The sequence below is a fragment of the Phascolarctos cinereus genome, unplaced genomic scaffold (assembly GCF_003287225.1).
Source record: "Phascolarctos cinereus isolate Bilbo 61053 unplaced genomic scaffold, phaCin_HiC Scaffold_5;HRSCAF=322, whole genome shotgun sequence".
In the NCBI taxonomy this organism is placed as follows: Eukaryota; Metazoa; Chordata; class Mammalia; order Diprotodontia; family Phascolarctidae; genus Phascolarctos; species Phascolarctos cinereus.
In genome coordinates this window covers 471256460-471275784 of record NW_027555958.1, presented here as the reverse complement: position 1 = coordinate 471275784, position 19325 = coordinate 471256460, and the positions used below count along the sequence as shown (strand labels likewise).

The following is a 19325-nucleotide window of genomic DNA, read 5'->3' as shown; positions in this document are numbered from 1 at the left end:
TCCTCTTTCCACATTCATCCTTAGAAAGCTCTGGTTTAAATGGATCCCATGCCAAACTTTCTCCAAACTCATTTTCCCTTGTGCCATGTGATATTTCATAAGGGTCTAATGTTCATAATCTTCAACCAATTTTATTCATCAGATTTTGCAAATGAGTACTCTTTGCCTTGGCAAGGAAAACAAGTGTTTGCTAATTGAGACAGACTCTGGGCTTTTCTGGTTTCCTTACTGATTACTTTAAATTGGTTAAACTTCTTCAGGAAATGATGATAGTGTCATTATCTGTTCCTTTATCTATTTCTCATCTTTTGGCGGAGGAAAGAGGAGCAATAAGGTTGTTTAAACAGACCAAGTTAGAGTAGCTTTAATTGCATTCCATTTTATTTTCTTATCTCATCCTTTCTTCTAATTTGGGCGTTAAAATTTTTGCTCAAACAAGTTGAAGTTCAGACTTCAGATAATTGATTTGAAAACCAAACTACCATATAGTTAACTAGTGATTTCTTATCACTTAAGACATAGTAAATTTCATTATTTGTGATGCTATATATTATGCTCAGCACTGACTCTCTTCTTAATGATAGTATCCATGACACATGGTTTTAAGTGGTATAGTTATATAGTCTATGAGCCTGTGGCATCATTAAAAAAATGATCCTGAGTTATATTTTCTAATTTTTAAAAACCTAGATATTATTAAAATACTCTTATAGAATTTTTAAAAATAATGAAGAAATACTAACTTATTTTTGTTAGTGAATAAAAAGTATTTATTAAGCCCTCATTATGTATGTAACAGGGCACTGTGGAGAGAAACACAATAATGTGACAGTCCCTATCCTCAAGGAGCTTATATTCTAATATGGGGAGACAACACACATAAGTGAGTGGTGTCCAGGGAAGAAATTTTCTGGAGAGTCATAAGGATGGTAAGTCCATCCATAAGGCACCCAACTGACAGATCCTTTCCTGGAACAATGGTAGAATTGATTTGATTACTATTTCTAGTAAGGTAGAAATCTGTGGGGTGGGCTATCAGTAGGTGGTAAGAATGCTGGAGTAGACAAGTAGATATGATGTAAAAATTGGTCTCATGGCATGGACATCATGGCTTGGGGACAGCGAGATATGTAGTGTGCTGGTTGAGTTTAGACTCAACAATGTAAATATTTGTTAATTCTACTAAACTTTATTCAGTAAAATGAATAGATCAGATATTTTAAAAATCTCTCAACTCTCTTTGATGTCACTCATTTTAATTTTCACTTAATTATTTGTAGATTGGAAAATCCTTGAAGGTAGGGACTGTTTCCTTTTCTTTTCTTTTTTTTTTTTTTAGTTCTAGCACCTTCCACAGTACTCTCCATACATCAGACTACTGACAAATGTTCAATAAATAAATTGCATTAACTTAAAATAACATGATATTGTATAAATGGGGTATTTTAAAAAGTATGGTCTTTGTACATATTAGGAAACTATGGCTGATAGTTATTTTAAAAGGTGCCAATCATGTACCTATGGATTATAGATGCATGATTAAAACAAAAGAAGACAACAACTCTGTAATAGGGTTGGAATTACTGATTCTGCTACATCCCTGCATAAATGCTCGGCTGGATCAATGACTCTTGGGCCATGCTTGACTAATCTGACAAACAAACCCAAGACAGAGTAATTTCCAGAGCCAACTGCACAGATTTTTACACCTAGAAATTGCTGCTAAGAATGGAACTTGCAATGGATTTGATGGACTGGCATGGAGGAAAAGTAACTGGATTCTAAATTTATGGCTGAAATTATGTAGGCCCAAAGTAATCCAGAAAGAACTTACTCAATTGCTTTAGTAAGAAAGCATACATTGTTGATTCTTAAGGCTCAAATCATTCAGTTCCCCTGAACAAGCATTTACATAGCACCTATAATGTTCAAGCACTGTGCTGGGTTACAGAGATACAAAGACAAATAGGAAAGGGTTCCTATCCCCAAAGAACTTCCATTCCTCTGGGTGGGTAGAAGATAGCATATACACAGATAAGCAAATACAAATTATGTAGGTAATGAATACAAAGTAATTTTAGCTAATGCTTAGTAGGTCAGGCAAGGCTTTATGTAGGAGGTGACATGAGTTAAGTGAGTTAGGTATTCCAACAGGCAAAGGCAAAGAGAGAGAGTATACAGAGGTAGGAGGTGAAATGTCTTGTAAGCAGAACAGCAAGCAGATCACTTGGACAGGAACATAGATATGTGAGAAGGAATGATGGGAAATTGTTTGGAAAGAGAAGTTGGAACCAGACGGTGAAGGGTTTAAGTGGCCAACAAATCATCTTCTATTTTATCCTAGAGATAATAGGGAGTCACTAAAACTTCTTGAGCAGGGTAGTGTCATGACTTTAAAAATATCAGAACTGTGCTTTGGCAGCTATGTGGAGGATGGATTGGCAAGAGAGATGTTGAAGATGGAAGGCCAATTAGGCTCTTGCCTAATATTGTCCAGGCAAAAGGCAGTGAAGGCCTAGAATCTAGTAGTCTGGTAGCTGCAGCAATGGGGAAAGGGGATGGGTGCAAGAGGTGTCATGTTGGTAGAATCATAAGGCTCGGCAAATGATTAGATGTGGGAGTGAAGGTGAGGGAACAGTTAGGATGACTTGAAAAGTGTGAACTGGGCTGACTAGAAGGATAGTCATACCCTTAGCAGAAACCAGGACATTAGAAAGAGGTTTGATTTAGTGGTAAAGATGGAGTATTCTGTTTTGTACATGGTGAGTTTGAGAATCTTATGGGAAATCCAGGTGAAGATGTCCATCAGGTGGTAGGTCATATAGGTGTGGAGCTCAAGAGAGAGGAGAGGACTTAGATCTGGGGTCATCTGCACAGAGATGGGGAAGGAAAGGTAATAAGCATTTTTATAGCACTTAATATGTGCCAGGCTCTGTGCTAAGCCCTTTATAAATATTGTCTCATTTGATCCTTACAACAACCCTGTAAGAGAGGTGTTGTTAAATCCTCATTTTATAGATGAGGAAACTGAAGTAGAAAGAGGTCAAGTGACTTGCCCAGGTCCATACAGTTGGTAAGTGTCTGTGGATGGGTTTGAATTCGTGTCTTCCTGACCCCAGGCCCAGAACTCTGGGCACTGTGCTACCCTCTAGCTCTCATAAAGTGGATAATAATTACTAAGCATATAGAGAAAGAAGAGGACCAAGGACAGAACTCTAGGGTACATCCATGCATGGACATGGTGCATGATGGATGACCCAGCAAAGGATCACAGGATCACTGCTTTCCATCTGGATGGCAGCTCATCAAGGCCATTTAGTTCAACCCCTCATCTTTCAGAGAAGAAAAATGAGGCTCAAAGAAGTGGCTTCTCCAAGATTACATAGGTAGTAAGCATCAGAGATGGGATTTGAACTCAGGTCCTCTTAATCTGTATCTCACTGTCTTTCCCCCACCCAAAATGTCAGGGGGCACGACAGAAGATACCTTCCAAACTAGAGGGGGTTGGTTAGAGATGCAGTGTGCTCTGTGGAGATCCAGGTTTCCACACCTAGAAGAAGATAGCAGGTGTGAGAAAGGAAAGGTCAAATATGGAGTGATGTGTTAACAACTGAATGTAGCCCTTTAGGGGACAATGGGGGAGATGGCAGGGTAAGAGGGATTTGGGATGCACAGGGATGAAGCAGATGTAGAGGACGTAGAGATGGGCTAATTGGGGAAGGGAGTCTTTGGCCTAAAGCAGCCTTCTGCTCTTCATCATGGATTTGGAAAGCAGCAGCAGAGAGCTTGCTAATCATTCTTAACCTCACAGTATCACCACTCTCAGTTATTTAGAAAAAAACAACTTTATACAATTAGAATGGGAATGGCTCAGATGAAGTTGAAAGGGATCTAGTCTTGGCTCCATCTTTAATGATGACTTTGAGACAATCTGGGCCTCAGTTTTCTCGTTTCCAAGAACAACCAACTGAAGAAACCAAATTTAGGTTATAGATTTTTTTCATGAGGCAATGATAGAAATGAATTTAATTTAGATACAAGTATATCAAATACAAGATATTAGGATTTAAGCTGGGAAGCCAACTTTTAGGGTGAACTTTTAATAAAACATACTTGATGGCGACAGTGGTGTTAGAAAGAATTCTCATCCCTCTACAGTTACACCTTCTGCAAAGGCCAACGGAAGAATGAACATATTTTAAAATTATAATTTAAATGACAAAAGATGAAAGAGTTGAAAGTGAGTCTATTCAGACTATTGGACCTGACATATCTGAACATAACTGGAAATAAACAATTAAGAAATTGAGTAGGCATTGTCTTTCTGTGGTGTTTTCATTCTGAATAGATCAAACACTTTGTGAAGTCTCCCTCTACTGCTTTGGGAAAAAAATGGAAATTTTACAGATGAAAAAATGAATACAAATAGACCTTAAATTCATTTAAGAAATGAATTCTTTAAAAATATTAAAGTGAGGCAGGGTTGTCCAATGGAAAAAAAAACACTGGATCCAGCAGTGTCTACCAGGTCAATCTCTTTTATAATAATGCCTACAATATTATAATATTTATACTTCTGTTTGTGACAAATATTGTTCATTATCATATTTAATAAAAACTGGACACACTTCCCCCAAAGCAGGACCAGTCTTACCATTATCTTTTTGAAAAAGTGGGGTGATAGGAGAAAGTTGGATCCATGTGTTATTTTGCAAATTTCAAGTGGAGAGTACAGTGAAATGCCCAAGGACCCCTACTTTTTATTATCCATGTAAGTGTACCAGAGATCAATTGAGCCTATTTTCAACTAAAATACAACCATGGCAATGGCGATTACTATTACTCCTACCTTCCATTGCCATCCACTTTAATGCTCACAAAGAGTTGGCCTCACTGTGACCCTCTTAAGCAGGTGATGACAGTATGTTCATGCCTGTCTTACAGATGAGGAAACTAAAGGACAGGGGGTCTTTTCCTGTAGACACACAGCCAGAGAGGGTTGGAACTAATACTGTCAAGAAGCACCCGACTCAAGGCACCACACTCTTGAACACAACCCAACCTTATAATACAGTAAACACATGGCATTGTGGAAAATGATGAATTTTAAACTTGCTATGGCAAATCTGGCTATCTTATGTAAATGAATTTTCCCACGGTCTCCTGATGTGTGAGTGTAGAGTGGGAAGTCTATAAAATAACTTCTAAGAGTCTGATGGCACCACCATGAGAGTGGCCCTCATGCTAGTAATTACCTTCTCACTTGACAGCCCACCCAAGTTCTACCAACGCTATCTGCAGTGCACAGTCACAACTATGCAGCTGGCCTGATGCCACAGTGCCAGGCTCGGATCAGTGCCACCATTTCTTTTGGGAGGTGGGCACTTCAGACAAATGATTGAGTTAGCACCACAGTCCAACTGGCCCCACACAGGTAGTGGCTGATTCAGGACAGTCAGGCATCTATACTTTTAAGCCTCTAGGTGTGTACCTGGGCTTGGTGGTTTAGGGAGATAAATTTACAAGTTCAGGTGCATACTGAAGGTATGAGGTGTTATTAAACAAAACTTGTTATTAATATAGAAAATCTGGCATCAATGACTCTGGATATTTAAAAAAAGGATTCTACTATATTCTGCTTCTTTTTGTTAGATAACATTTAGCAAATATATATTATAAAGGCAGAAGTGATATCAAGCCACAAAATACAGACCAGACATTACAATGAATCGCACAAGGGTCCAGGGTCTCTGTTATCAATTTGAATAGATTACCTTTTTAGTAATCGTGTCCGGAGGTACATCCCGCCTCCCAAGTGGATAGGGATTCCACTGGCCACTGGGAGATACATCTTCTTGTCCATTGTCTAGAATGTTGCTTTGCTGGGACGGGGTCTATTGTAAAAACGGTATGGCAGTCTTAATTGATGTAACAGAAGTTTAAAGACTTTTTTTTTGAAATGAGTGCCTAATTGTTATGGCAAAATTAATTTTTGTTTAATTGCAGAACTGTATTTAACCTGAATTTGAAATATGATTATATTCGATTTACTGGCTAAGGACCACAAAATGACTGCCTTAGGTGGCAGCACTGAACACACATCTCAATGACAGCCTCCATTTGTTTTGGTTCCTGAACAGATCTGGGAACATTATTCTAGATTATTCACAGTAGATGAAATAAAAAAAAATCACAGCCAAGCTAATCAAAAGTACTTTAGAAAACGTACCTAAAACTTAGTTTGTCTCTTTAGCATCATCTTGCTACTAACAGTAGAAATCAAAACTTTTATGTTATAATCAAACATCTTACCATAATCCATGAACTCCAAGCAGCTAACCTATGTCAAATGGCGTAAGGCTGTGCCAGTGCCGAGGCTGTAGGACGCTAGGCTTCTATCTCGCACCACATTGACAGGGTGTCAGTTCTAACAGTGAGCAAGATGTAGCCTCTTGGGACACTGTCCGTTGCTCCAAATAGGAGATTCGATCATTTTCAAGAATGTAATAAAAATGTCATGCTATTGAAAACAGGTAAAATAGCTCATCAACTGGACTGAACACAATGTTATTTAATTGATTGGTATGAATAATATTATGTTTCTTTTGTTAAAGGCTACGTCTTTCGTAATTATTTTGTTCTCATCTGATCCCTTGTTGTTATTGTTGATACCCAGTGATTCTTCAGTGAGCACAGCAAGGATCTTACCCCTGCCACGCCTCTTTCCTCTCAGCCAGTTTTGTATGTGTTTCCAAAAGCCGCGTCCAAAAGGAACTGGCAGCTATACACAAGACTAATTGTGGAGTCTGTGATCAAATCTGAGAAACGTCCATACAAGAGTGTCTTGGAAAGAGAATTTACCTCCTTCTCTCTTGCGCTGCTGGATATACTAAATTATCTCTAATCCTAAAAAATGGAAAATTAGACTGATTCTCTCTCTCTCTCTCTCTCTCTCTCTCTCTCTCTCTCTCTCTCTCTCTCTCTCTTTCTGTCTCTCTCTCTCTCTCTCTCTCTCTCTCTTTCTGTCTCTCTCTCTCTTCTCTCTCTCTCTCTCTTTCTGTCTCTCTCTCTCTGTCACACACACACACACACACACACACACACACACACACACACACATTAGTAAACTTCCTCTAGCAATGCAGATCAGTAACTTTTGTGCAATTTATACTCTTAAAGAGTTGCCCAGGTCACCAAGAAGTTGAGTAGCTTGAGCCTAGGTCTTCCTGACTCCAAGGGCAGCTTTCTACCTACCGTCCCACTCCTTGGCCTGATGTACTTCTAAAAGGATTGCAATTGATTAATTGCTAATTTTATTAACGTATATTTGAAATGTGGATCTTTTTTATTTTTTGGTTCCCGTTCTGAGTGACTTCTATGGCATGGATAAGTAGCATTCTATTGATATGCGTTTTGTCTCAAATATATTTTGTACAATTATTGTACCAATGAAATTAACAAGTTAACACAGGAACACCAATGAAGCATCGTAGGCAGGGTCTTAATGGTGAGTAAAAAAGACTCTAGATTCTCCACTTTTGCTTATCCCATGTTCTATGTATGTATATCCTAAGCATACACTCCTTTAATAAGCCCACCTAAATGTTATTTTTTTAAAATCCACAACAACATTTAATAAAAGAAAGGAAGTGAAAGAAAGAATACTCTTAGTTAAGCCAATATTTATGTTTAGTTTGTTTGAAAAAAAAATCACATGTACTTGAGTTTTCTCAATAACATGTTTCCCTCAAGAATAATATGTAGCCCTTTATTCAGTGCTCATCAGTACTTCCTTGGTTCCCTTCATTTATGTTTCTAGTCTTCACTTCCTTTGGACCGAGAGCTTTTCATCTATGCAATTATATATGGGCACACAGTTCCCCTAAGTATAACCTTTGTAGCTACTCCGAAGAATATGAGAACCGAGAAGTTAAAATACAGGGCCTGCCAAACGTCTCGGTGTGGGGCTTTAGAACAGCATGAAGACTTTTGGAACTTTTGTCCCAAACTTTTTGTGGTTTTTTGGAACTTTTGTGCAATGGACTTTGCTCTTCCACTCTTGGCACATTCTTTTCTTTTTCACCTCTGTCTGTCAAATCTGGATAATGCATATTCTTTTGGCTAGGTAGTAGAATGTAGCATTGTACAGAATTGTCTGAAGAATTCAATAAAGCACCTCTCCTTTCTGATCCTCCCACTTGGGGTGGTTTCATCTCTCCTTATAATTAATTACTAAGCTAATTATGTGCCTACCTTACTTTGTTTACTGCATTGACATTGGTTCTATAGGAGGTGAGACAATTATCACATAATGTAAAAATCCCTAAAAAGTGAAAAAGGATTGATGAGGGAACCTCTAAACCCATAATAATCCAGGCCTTTTGTTGATTTATAAATTGCTCAGGTCTTTTTCCCCCCAACCAGAACAATAGATTCAATGCACATTCTTCTCTATTTCTAGGACTCAGTGAGAAAAGTAGTTAGGCACATTTTTTCTTTTGGTGAGGCAATGGGTTTAAGTGACTTGCCCAGGGTCATACAGTTAGTAAGTGTGAAGTGTCTGAGGTCAGATTTGAACTCAGGTCCTCCCATGCAAATTTTAAAGACACTTTTGCTGAACACCAAAATTGAAGGAGTTCTCTGAAAAAAATCTCTTTTATCAATACCAAGAAGGTGGCATTTTTGTAAGGCAGGCACATTCATTGTAGATTTCAAGGAAAGCAAAACAAACCCCAATGAAACAGAAAATGTTGCTGCTCTTGTGTGAAAGAAGGGAGAACTAACCACCTGAGGCTTATTTGCCAAAATTGGACAGGCTGCTTTTGAAAGGCAAACATTTGACCCAGACTTTTTGAATTGGATTGAAATGAAAGCGGCCCACCTGGTAAGCCAGAAGGAGCATTTCCAAATGTACAACAGCCAAATAGACCCAGTGAGTTTGAGAAGTCTGAGTTGCTTTTGTGCATTGTTGCTTGGGGGAAAGGCCTGAAGTCAGGCAGAGATGGTGTGTAACACTCTGGACCCAACATTTGTCTGCATGTCTAAAATGAAATGAGGTTTATTTTCTCAACTGAATAAAATCAATGAAATATGAAAGAAGACATGATCAAATGTATCAAAACCAAGCCCTTGAATTCTAGGTATGGGGGGAAAACCCTCTCATTTCAAAATAATTTAGAGAAGGCTAATTTAATTTGGGGGAAGATTCTGAATTATGGACAATTTGATAACAATGCATTATTTTGGAGTACAGGGTTTATGGGACCTCTTTCAATGAAGACGGGACTACAATTTAGAATGGGCGCCCTGAATACGAGCAGACGTTGCCCAAAGTTCTTGAGGATAGCTGACCGACTCATGTAAACACCCAACTCTGAAATCTCACACTGTTCTTTAACTTAGTAATTTTTTCACAGCCAATGCAGAGACAGCCTTGTGTCTAGCTTCTGTCTAAATCATCACAAAAGTCCAATTTGAGCTTCTCACCTCTGCTTCCATCCGGTCAAAGTCAACATTTCACCAGGGATGGGGAAAGTGTCCTCTAGTGTCCCCCTCACTAGCATCAACCTTCCTGTCCATTTGGCTTTAGGATATGAGGATTTAATCAGATGGATATGCTAAATGCCATTTTTTATAATTCTTCATGAAAGATAGGTAATAAAAAATAAATGGAACAAAATTTTTATAGAGTATAGCTATGAATTTCCCTGAAAGATTTGTAACCCACAGTATTATGATGTGACTAAACCCACACTAAATTTGATCCCTACTGAAATCTTTTCAGTAGGCATCATTTGCTTGGATCCAATTACATTAAAAAAAATTATAAATAATTTATGCTGTAGCTTTCTTATGCAGAAGTTAAAAGTGTTGTTATCTAATAAAAGTTAGTAAAAAATTTTGACACATGCAGCATGTGTAACCAAATCTGAATGACTGTTTCATTTTCATTTCCCTACATGTACTGCATAAATAATATAAATAAAGTAATGTATAAATATGTGTACTGGATAAATACAGCAAATGCACAAAATAGATTGATCCTAATTCAGAAATAGCTTTTACAAGGTAATTAACCAATTCAGTTTTATAATTAAATATATATTTTTGAAGGAACTTGGGAAAACTTATGTCAAATGAAGATTTAGGATCTTCTTTGAAGAGTTTTATGCTAGCTTTGTTTAGGAATATTTTTCCAGTGGTTAAACTACTTTGCATCTGTGATTAAGATATATTAGGAAGCTTCATGAACTCTATTAGACACACCATTTGCAAACTCAGTGAAGTAGAGATTGATAGCATTGATTCAGATATGGAGACATTTTGGCAAAACAGTGCAAAGGTCTTCTGATTAGCCATGTTTGGACTGAATTCTTCAGTTTGTGCTTTAGCCATAAAAAACTGTGACCTGGTCCTGAGAGTCTTTCTAGGTCATGCTCAGTGCATTTAGCTCACGGGCACTCAGAAAAGGCACAGCACGGTTAATGCCCCTGAAGTGAACTGATTAGGAAGGTGAATTTGTTTGAATAAGTCGAAGATTGTAGTCCCAATAGTGGATTTTTGGGGGATTATCAAAAGTGTAACTCTATTTCTTTCTCCATACATCCCTCCCCATTCTTAGCCCCCTTGCTCCTCTCTTCAACATATTATATCTACTTTTACTAATGCAGATGCTGAAGGGTTGACTCTATGACAGTCTGAGCAGTCTCTTAATATTTGAATGATTCCTGGCTTTTAAATTAATGCAACTTTTGAAGATACCTCTTGTGGGTCATGACTGTATGCCGTCAGATGCCGGAATAGACCCTGAAATATCCTAGGTGTGGATCACTTCAGATATGGAACATCTTTAAGGTATATCATAATTCATGCTGAGTTAATTCTTTAGGGTTCCCTGCAGGACATTTGACAGTTAAAGTTGCTATCTGGAGCACCTAATAAAAAGCCAGAAAATAACAGACGCCTATGGGCTTTGGCCCAGCGTGTCTTACAATAATTCACACATATTCTTTACCTTCTGCGGCAGAGAGCATCCTCTCTATGGATCTATTCTGAAGGGCTGCAAAACCAAAGAATTTTCAAAGACCCCCAAGATCTCACTTTGGAAAGGCCCTGGTTGGCCACTGAACCTACCCTGTGCCTGACGCAGCATTTCCTCTGGAGTGTTCTTGGTGACCAAGCTTTCAGCTTCTACTGAAGACCTTGAATGAGGAGGAACCCAACCCTCAAAGGACAACCTCTTCTACATGTGGGAAGTCCTAATTATCAGGAAGTTTTCCCTAACATTGGCCCAAATCTGCTTCTCTGTAACTTCTATCCCTGAGCCCTGCCCCCTGAGACAGCCAGAAGGGATCATGTGGTCTTGTCCCCTCACTTTACTGAGGAGGAAAGTGGGGCTCTGAGAGATGAACGGACACATCTCTGGGAGGGGGCAATGCTGGAATTAGAACCTGGGGCTTCCTGAGCAATGCCTTTCCCACCAAGTGACAATGGCGCACTGGGCACATAATTTCTAAGGTTACTACAAGATCCCTGTCTTAAACTAATGAACTGAAAACACACTTTTGATCCAGCTCTGTATCCAGAGTGCATCGTAAACAAAAGCTAAAACTCAATCTCAAAAATAAAATAAAAGGACCTTGAAGCAACACACAAAGCCACATGAGCCGTTCAATCCAAAAAGCAAGGTTGTCAGCTAGGGACTGACAGCCAGTTGGTCCCATGGCAGGGCCTGCTCCCAGCAGGCATATTGGCCCTGATGCTTTTTGGACAGTGGAGGAGCACCAAAGAAACACATGGCGTCGTTACGAGTTGAGAACATGAGGGAACAGACAACATTAACTAGCTTTGGAGACACTGGCCCCTCAAGGCCGGTCCATACTTACATGCTGGAGAGGTAGCTGCTGGTGCGTTTGGTTCTCATACAGAGACTTAGTCTGCAAGTTTAAAGTCATGCTTCTCCCTGCATGCACGGCCGAAAACCCTCCAGAGTGCAGCATGCCAAGGTTAACTGTGGCGGGTTTGTAAGCAGCATTCTGAGTAGAGGAAATAATCACGTGACAGGGAGTGGACACATGCTCAGGAACACATTATTACACGAATATGTCTAAATCCTTAGAGTGTAAGTTTTCGGCTGGCCAACAAGAAGCTGTTTCTCGAAACATGCACTGGATTAGACGGAAGCTTACAAGTAACAGTGTTAGTTATACACAGAATGAAAACCATCTGAAACTATGGCAAAGACAGAAAGCAAACACAACCCGTCTTGCTGAACACTGGCTCGTCACTGTTGATGACATAAAATTATCTTTCAAAAATTGTGATTGTGCCCATTCTGACCCACTGTTCTTTATCTGTGGCCCAACACATTAATTTAACAAATTCCAACCACAGTGAAACCCCAATTTTATCACTTAGAAATAATGCTAGAGATTTCTCGGTAATGAAACTATCCTACAAATATTTTTTAAAACCTCAATTTGTAATTATGATTTCAATTGAGAAAATTGGACAGGCTGAAGTTAACAGTCATAATTATCCTAGTGTCTAGAGACCCAACAAGTCAGTAAGTGAATCCGCAAGCATTGATTAGGCACTACCTATGGGGCAGGCACAGTGCCAAGAAGGGGGTTACAAAGAAAGGTGAAAAACCAACGAGAACACTGGTATTTAAAAAAAAGTCAGCTGAACTGACTGAATCACCACTTGTCTGATGGAATTTTTGATTAAATTAAAATAGCCAAATTCATTAGTTATAGACACAGCCTTTCTTTGTCCTTTCCATCTTCTTTTGCCATGGGCTAAATTGAGCCAAGGAAAGGGCCAAGTCAAGTAGAACTTTCAAACAACTCTGTCGTTTTGGGACTCTAGGACATTATTTAGCTCAGTCCCCTAACTTGATATTTGAGGAAACTGAGACCCATAAGGCCTAAGCAACTTCTTAGTGGTCACAGAAAGAGTTAAGGTCAGATATGGCGTAGATCATGTCGGCTAATTCCGAGAGCAATTCTCTTTCCGTTGGTGCACATCTTTCTAATTTTTCTTTCCATAAAATTATATGAACTTACATGGAAGTAGAGGAACTGAACTCTATTTCTTAGCAGGGGACTCTGATTTATTGAGTTGTAAACGTTATTTATCCACAAATTAACATTCCACAGCAAAATACGTATGCACATGTTCTGGAAATCAGAAATGGTACTTGTGAAGCCATGACTCTCAAGGAGTAAATCTAAAGTACTTCAGGCACTGGAATATTCCTTTTAAAATGCTGACATTTTAAGGATTCTCTCAGGAAACAGTACCAAGCCTGATTTAATAAGGATGCACTAGTAAAAGCAAGTGAGATCAAAGATGTAGAGTTAGAAGGGTCCTCTGCCTCTAAGGTCTGAAGCCCCTCAGGTGAGCAGTGGCTTGTCTGAGTGTGCGTGTGTGAGTGTGTGAGTGAGCAGTAAGTAAAGCCTGGATTGAAACTCCATACTCATGCCAAATCTTGCACTTGCAGCCCTGCACCTCAGGGACCTTACCACTCCATCTATTCATGTGGCCGCTTTAAACTGTTTTCTTATTTAGAGTCACAGAAGTCAATCATCTTCAGTCTTTTCATCCATTTTTCTTAATAAAGTGTTCAGAACTATATACATGTGATTTGGAACTTGAAATACTAAATCTGATGGTGACATTCTGAAAAGTGAAGTAATAATCCTTAACATCAAAGTTTCATTGAACTCCAAAATGAAAATGTACTCTAGTTATAATACACTAATATGTGAGGAGACTCGAAGGCTGCTGAAGTCTAAACGTGCACTAAGATTTTTGGGGTACCTTGTATGAAAATATTTTATCTCAGAGAATTTCTTCTACCCAGTCATTTTTAATGTCATCACTTCAGAATTGAAATGAACAAGACAGGGTATTCACAGGATGCAAAACAGCTTATTTGAGCATGAATGATTCCTTAATTACCCTAATTCCTTTTTCAGGAAGGAGCATTTATGAAAAGTGTTTTAACTTCTGCTCTTAACAACTGTTGTGTAGCTAGGGATGGGGAGAAGACAAGGGATTTAAAGGAACAGGTAAATGTCAAAAGATGTCGACTCTCCATTCTATGGCTAAACAGAAGGGAAAGCAGGGTTTGGGGTTGGAGTTGGGATTTATTTCTGTAGCTCCCTTTCCAAGGAAAACATTGATTCTCCACCACCTGGGATGTCGTTTGGCTCCCCGGAGGGCCAGAACTTCAGAAGTTCTCTTTCTTGCAAAATGGACAAAGAACTCTGGAATGTGGTCATCAGGGCTCACTCTAGAGACCTGGGTGAATTTCAGGGGAAGCACACTATGGTTCTGCTGTGACCTTGCCATAGAAGGAATTCCAAGGATCATGGATGCCTCAGAATGGACTTCAGAGAAAAGCTTGAATTACATTGCTTGGAATTAATTAAGCATCTTTAGGAATAAGGTAGGTAGACTGGTTAGCATGGCTGTTCAGTGGCTAGTGGTGTGGTTTGTTTAGATGGAGGAGTAAGAGGGAGAAGGTGACTGTTCCTGGCTGCCAGGACTTGGGATGCCTTCACATCACCTGAGGCATTTCAGTGTCTTAGAACTAAAGGAGAAGCTGCTGAGAACTGTCTCTATGCTAGTTACTTTGAAGAAAATCAGGCTTATGGAAGATAACATAAAGAGTTAGTGTGGGAATCATGCTCACTACCGAAAAGGGTTATACCAGATAAACCGAAAATGTCTATCTAGTCAGTTCTTCACTGAATGGGGCAGATCGTCCATCTCCTCTCCATTCCCATCCTTGTTTCCACTCATCAGGTCCCTGCTAATTCTAGAGAATATCACTCTTATTATTCATTGGAAATTCTAGCTGTGAAATCAGGGGCAGCAATGTTTTGGATCACATGGGCTTTTTGTTATTTGTTTTCATTCCCCTTCCTATCACCCCCAGAGAACTGAATGCTATTCTATTCATTCAAAAATAGCGCTGAAAAGTTTCTTAAGACCTTTGTTTGTTACTTGTCTTATTTTGTTAACATGTATCGTTGTGTCTACAAATCCAAATAACATCCAAATAATGCTGTATTCTGTGGCTCAAAACATTTTTTCTCTCCATGTTATCTGTCTACATGGAGCCAAGAAAGGATTTATTTGAGATAAGGCAGGGTCAGAATGGGTCCTATGAACAGATTTGGTCTGAAAACCTCCCTTTAATTTGAATGAGCATACCTATTTGAAACAGTCATTTTGATGACATATTTGATAAGGCAAACTGATTCCCACAATGAAAAAAATGAATTCCCAAACTCCTATCTCCTCTTTCTTCTACCCTACCAAAACCTCTGGTTGCACATGGCCATGACACAAATGGTGCAAAATAACACAATGACTTTAGAAGAATTAACTCTGAAAACATGAGATCCAAAATGAAGGATCTATATTGTAAAGGCTGTGGGCCATACTCTTCTAGTTTACAGTCTAAAACAGAGTAAGCAAAATAGCCACCATTTTCTAGGATTAACAATTTTCAACGAGTAACTGAAACTAGCCAAGGAATGGAAAACCAAACCAAACCAAACCAAACCAACCCCTTTAAGTATCTTTCTGTAGAAAGCACCTATAGGGACCTATGCTGAAAATCAACAGACAGAACCCCAGGAAATACTTCACTCACTTCATTAATTTCTATAGAATAAAATGTCACATTTCTCCCAGATCGATTTTAATTTCCAAGACAGTGATTTTCAGTAGTTCCTTAGCAAAGCCGAACCTCTTAAATCAGGCTTTAAGGCACCTTTTCTTGTGGCTTCATACTTGACTGAATCTGGATGAATTTTCTTATTGACTGTAATATGCGTGCTAATTTCTAAGTGTCTAATCTCAAAGTATCATCATTTATTTTTGTTGACTTTAAAAAATTGGATCTAAGTATTTCCTTCTATATAAAACCAACCATGCAATTTTTGAAGAAGGCACTGAAATGTGCAGGAGGCTATGGAATCTCGACTTCTTTCCCTACTTCCTGCTGTGACGCTTATTGTTCATTACAAGCAATAACTTAAGTAGTCCCATAGCTTTAACTAAGTATAAATTGGTCTCCACAAAATGGGCCTGACTTTTATACGTGATTGGTCTACCGAGAAAGGGTGAATGAGGTCATTACTATTCATAGGTGTAATGACACATTTCGGTCTATTAGGGCACCTTTTGGGGCCCTGGAAAAGGAATTGCACACTAGTAGCCTAAAAGAGACAATCCTTCAAAATAGTATGAAAGAATCATTGCCTCCCCCCTCCCCCCAAGGGGAGCAAGGCCAAATTTGGAAAATCACTATCCCCAGAGGGCTGATGCTAACAGGTTATTTAAAAAAAATGTCATTAGTGATCTTTTGTGGTCATGTCCCCATGAACGCAAACACAGAGCAGATTCTGGTCATCACTATTCGGTCACGTAGTTCGTGCTTTACTACAAGTACTCGAAAATATGAAAACGTGAAACTAGAGGCACCGATGATATTCTTACAGAGAAATGCCAAACATACCCTGTCTAACCGTCTAGCTTCTATATGTCTAAGCAGCTGTTGTCTCCAGTCTGCAGGCATTTTCCCACAGCTCTCCTCTCCCTTCCCAGGAGTGGGCCTTGGCTTTAAATCACTGTTATCTGACGGCTTGTCACCATAGTTACCCAAGTTATAGTCAGATGGTATCTTTTCCAAAAGAGCTGCCATAGTAGGCCTAGCTGAAACTGGTCTGGTTTGGGAGGCACCATAACTCTCTGTACTGTAGCTTCTTGCAGACAATGGCCGCCTCTGGGTAAGGTTTTTAACTGGAAAACTTCCCGCCTGGGCTTTCACTTCTTGATATGAAGGATGTTCATCTTCATACCTGCCATTCCTTTTGAGGAACTGGGATTCAGACACTGAGGCGCTGCTTTGGCGATCCAGAGCTCCTCTATATGGAGGCCTGCCATACCTATCACTCGGGGGCACTTCATGAGGCTCACTGACCCTTCTAAACATGGCCATTTCCGCGGAGCTTGCCAGAGAATCAGCTCTTCTTAGGAATCCTGCTCGGGAACCCTGGCTTGTGAACTGGGCATTGACGATGGCCTCCTCATTCACAGAAGGCTGAGAGAATGAAAACATGTGCTCTACGGGGGGATAGCCTCTGTAAGCTCTGGGACTGACCAGATCCTTCGCCATAGTTTTACCAGGTTGTGAAATATACTCAGGGTTCTGTTGGAAAGGGGGTGGCATCCTCTTTTCTGCTTTCACCTCTACTGCTCCTTGCGGATTGAAGCTTTGGTCAAACTGATAGACTTTCTTTGTCATAGAGGGCTTCTGTGGCTGCTGCCCCTTACTACTGCCATAAGTCAACATCTCATCATCTAGCATTGGTACAGACTGACTACGAGACATGCTGGACATGCCATGCTCTGGCACCATTATTTTATCTGGCCTTTCATGGCTCCCTAAGTGATCATTACCAGCTGCATAGTTTTCTAATGGTATGTTATAAACCTTATATGTACCAATGTCTATCTCATCAATACTTTGTGACTTCTTAAATTTATTGGACTTTATGTCTTTCATCAATGGTGAAAGCCTCTCTGTGCTTTTGCTAATTGGAATCCACCTTTGGAAGGCTCTGGGCGGCAGTGAATATGAGAAAAGACATTACTGAGACTCCTGTTCGCGTTGGAATCATGATACTCCCAAGGTACTCCTGAAGAGAAAGGACTAGCTATTTCTGCTGGTTCTTTTATATGGTCTTTCCTTTCCGGCAAAGGGCTGGTGGTGGGGGTGGTCTCCAATTTAGAAGGAAAAGCTGTCCTGTCTTCAAAAGGGCTAGGGGTTCGGGTCCAATTCTGCCAAGGATTGGAAGGAGGCACTTCTGATTCAGGTGTGTGTCTATGTGTAGACTGTTCAAGTTCCAGGGGAATGCCAACTATTCTGTCTTGTCTAATCAAAGGCCGACGCCCATGAGCAGATGTGCTTCTAGATTTAGAACTTAACAGAGGATTACTGTTGGCATTCTCTGCTGTGTTCTCCTCTGCAACAAACCCTGTGTTATCATAATGGGAGCCATCGTTCCAGTGATCGGCAAATGTTTCACTCATCGGACGCCTTTCAGGACGTGGGGGTAAGTTCCCTGGTGGCACAGGCTCACGCTGGCTGAGTAATGGCTTTGAGTCAATGGGCTGTGGAAAAGACTGGGTAATCCTGCAAAGCAGATAAAAAGAAGCAGTGTTACAGTGATAATCAGCTTGGTCTTTATCAATGAATGAACAAGCAGTAGAAAATGCCATCATAATGTATGTCTATGGTTGGTTGGCCATTCATTCGGGACAGATGTAGAGACAGAAATGATCAACTATGAAAGTTGAAAGAACTTCTCTTAAAGGATCTTGGCTCATCTAATGAACTCATGTAATCACCAAATAGTGTCTATTCAGAACTCAAGTACTCACAATGTTGAGGAAATATATATGCTAAACACTTTGTTGGGACGTAACATGCACATATTTGGCTGTATTTTCCAAGGACAGAAATTATATACTGGAAGATAATTTACAGTGTTCCTTTTAGGTTAATAAAGTTCTTCAAATAAAATAGGTCAGCTATTTCTAACTAGCATCCCAGTGATCCAAAATTACCCAAAATATTATCTGAAAGGACCTAATTTGCCCTCAGCAATATATATGTATATATGTATATTGTATATATTTCAAAGTATTTTTCTTGAGCTAAGTATAAATACATATGAATATGTGTGTATTTATAAATATCCTCTTTTAAATCACTGCCTTGTCATGGCAGAAGGACTTACATAGCTCAACAAAATTTGAGCTATGCTGTGCAGGGTTATCCAAGATGAACAGGTCATAGTGGAGAGTTCCGACAAAAGGTGATCCGTTGGAGGAGGACATGGCAAACCACTGCAGTATCTTTGCCAAGAAAACCCCATGGACAGTAATACAATGATAAAAAAAAATGACATTGGAAAATGAGCCCCTCAGGTTGGAAGGTCTCCAACATGCTACTGGGGAAGAGCAGAGGACAACTACAAGTAGTTCCAGTACCAATAAAATGGCTGGGCCAAAGCTGAAAGGAAACTCAGCTGCAGATACATCTGGTGATGAAAGGAAAGTCAAATGCTGTAAAGATCAATATTGCATAAGAACTTAGAATGCACCATTGATACACGACAGTAGGCTGGATGTGGTCAAATAGGAGATGGAAGGATTAAACACCAACATCTTGGGTGTCAGTGAACTTAAATGAATGGGAATGAGTGAATTTAATTCAGGTGATCATTAAATATACTACT

At 39.5% G+C, this 19325-nt stretch overlaps 1 protein-coding gene across 1 annotated transcript in view; it reads right to left on the bottom strand.

Moving 5' to 3' along the window:
• Window positions 1-19325, bottom strand: part of LRRC7 (leucine rich repeat containing 7) — a 588365-nt gene that overhangs the window by 78205 nt on the left and 490835 nt on the right. Inside the window, 4 exon segments of the mRNA XM_020993127.2 lie at window positions 5775-5894; window positions 11886-12035; window positions 16538-17628; window positions 17631-18217. Of these exon segments, the coding sequence (XP_020848786.1) occupies window positions 5775-5894; window positions 11886-12035; window positions 16538-17628; window positions 17631-18217 (1948 nt within the window).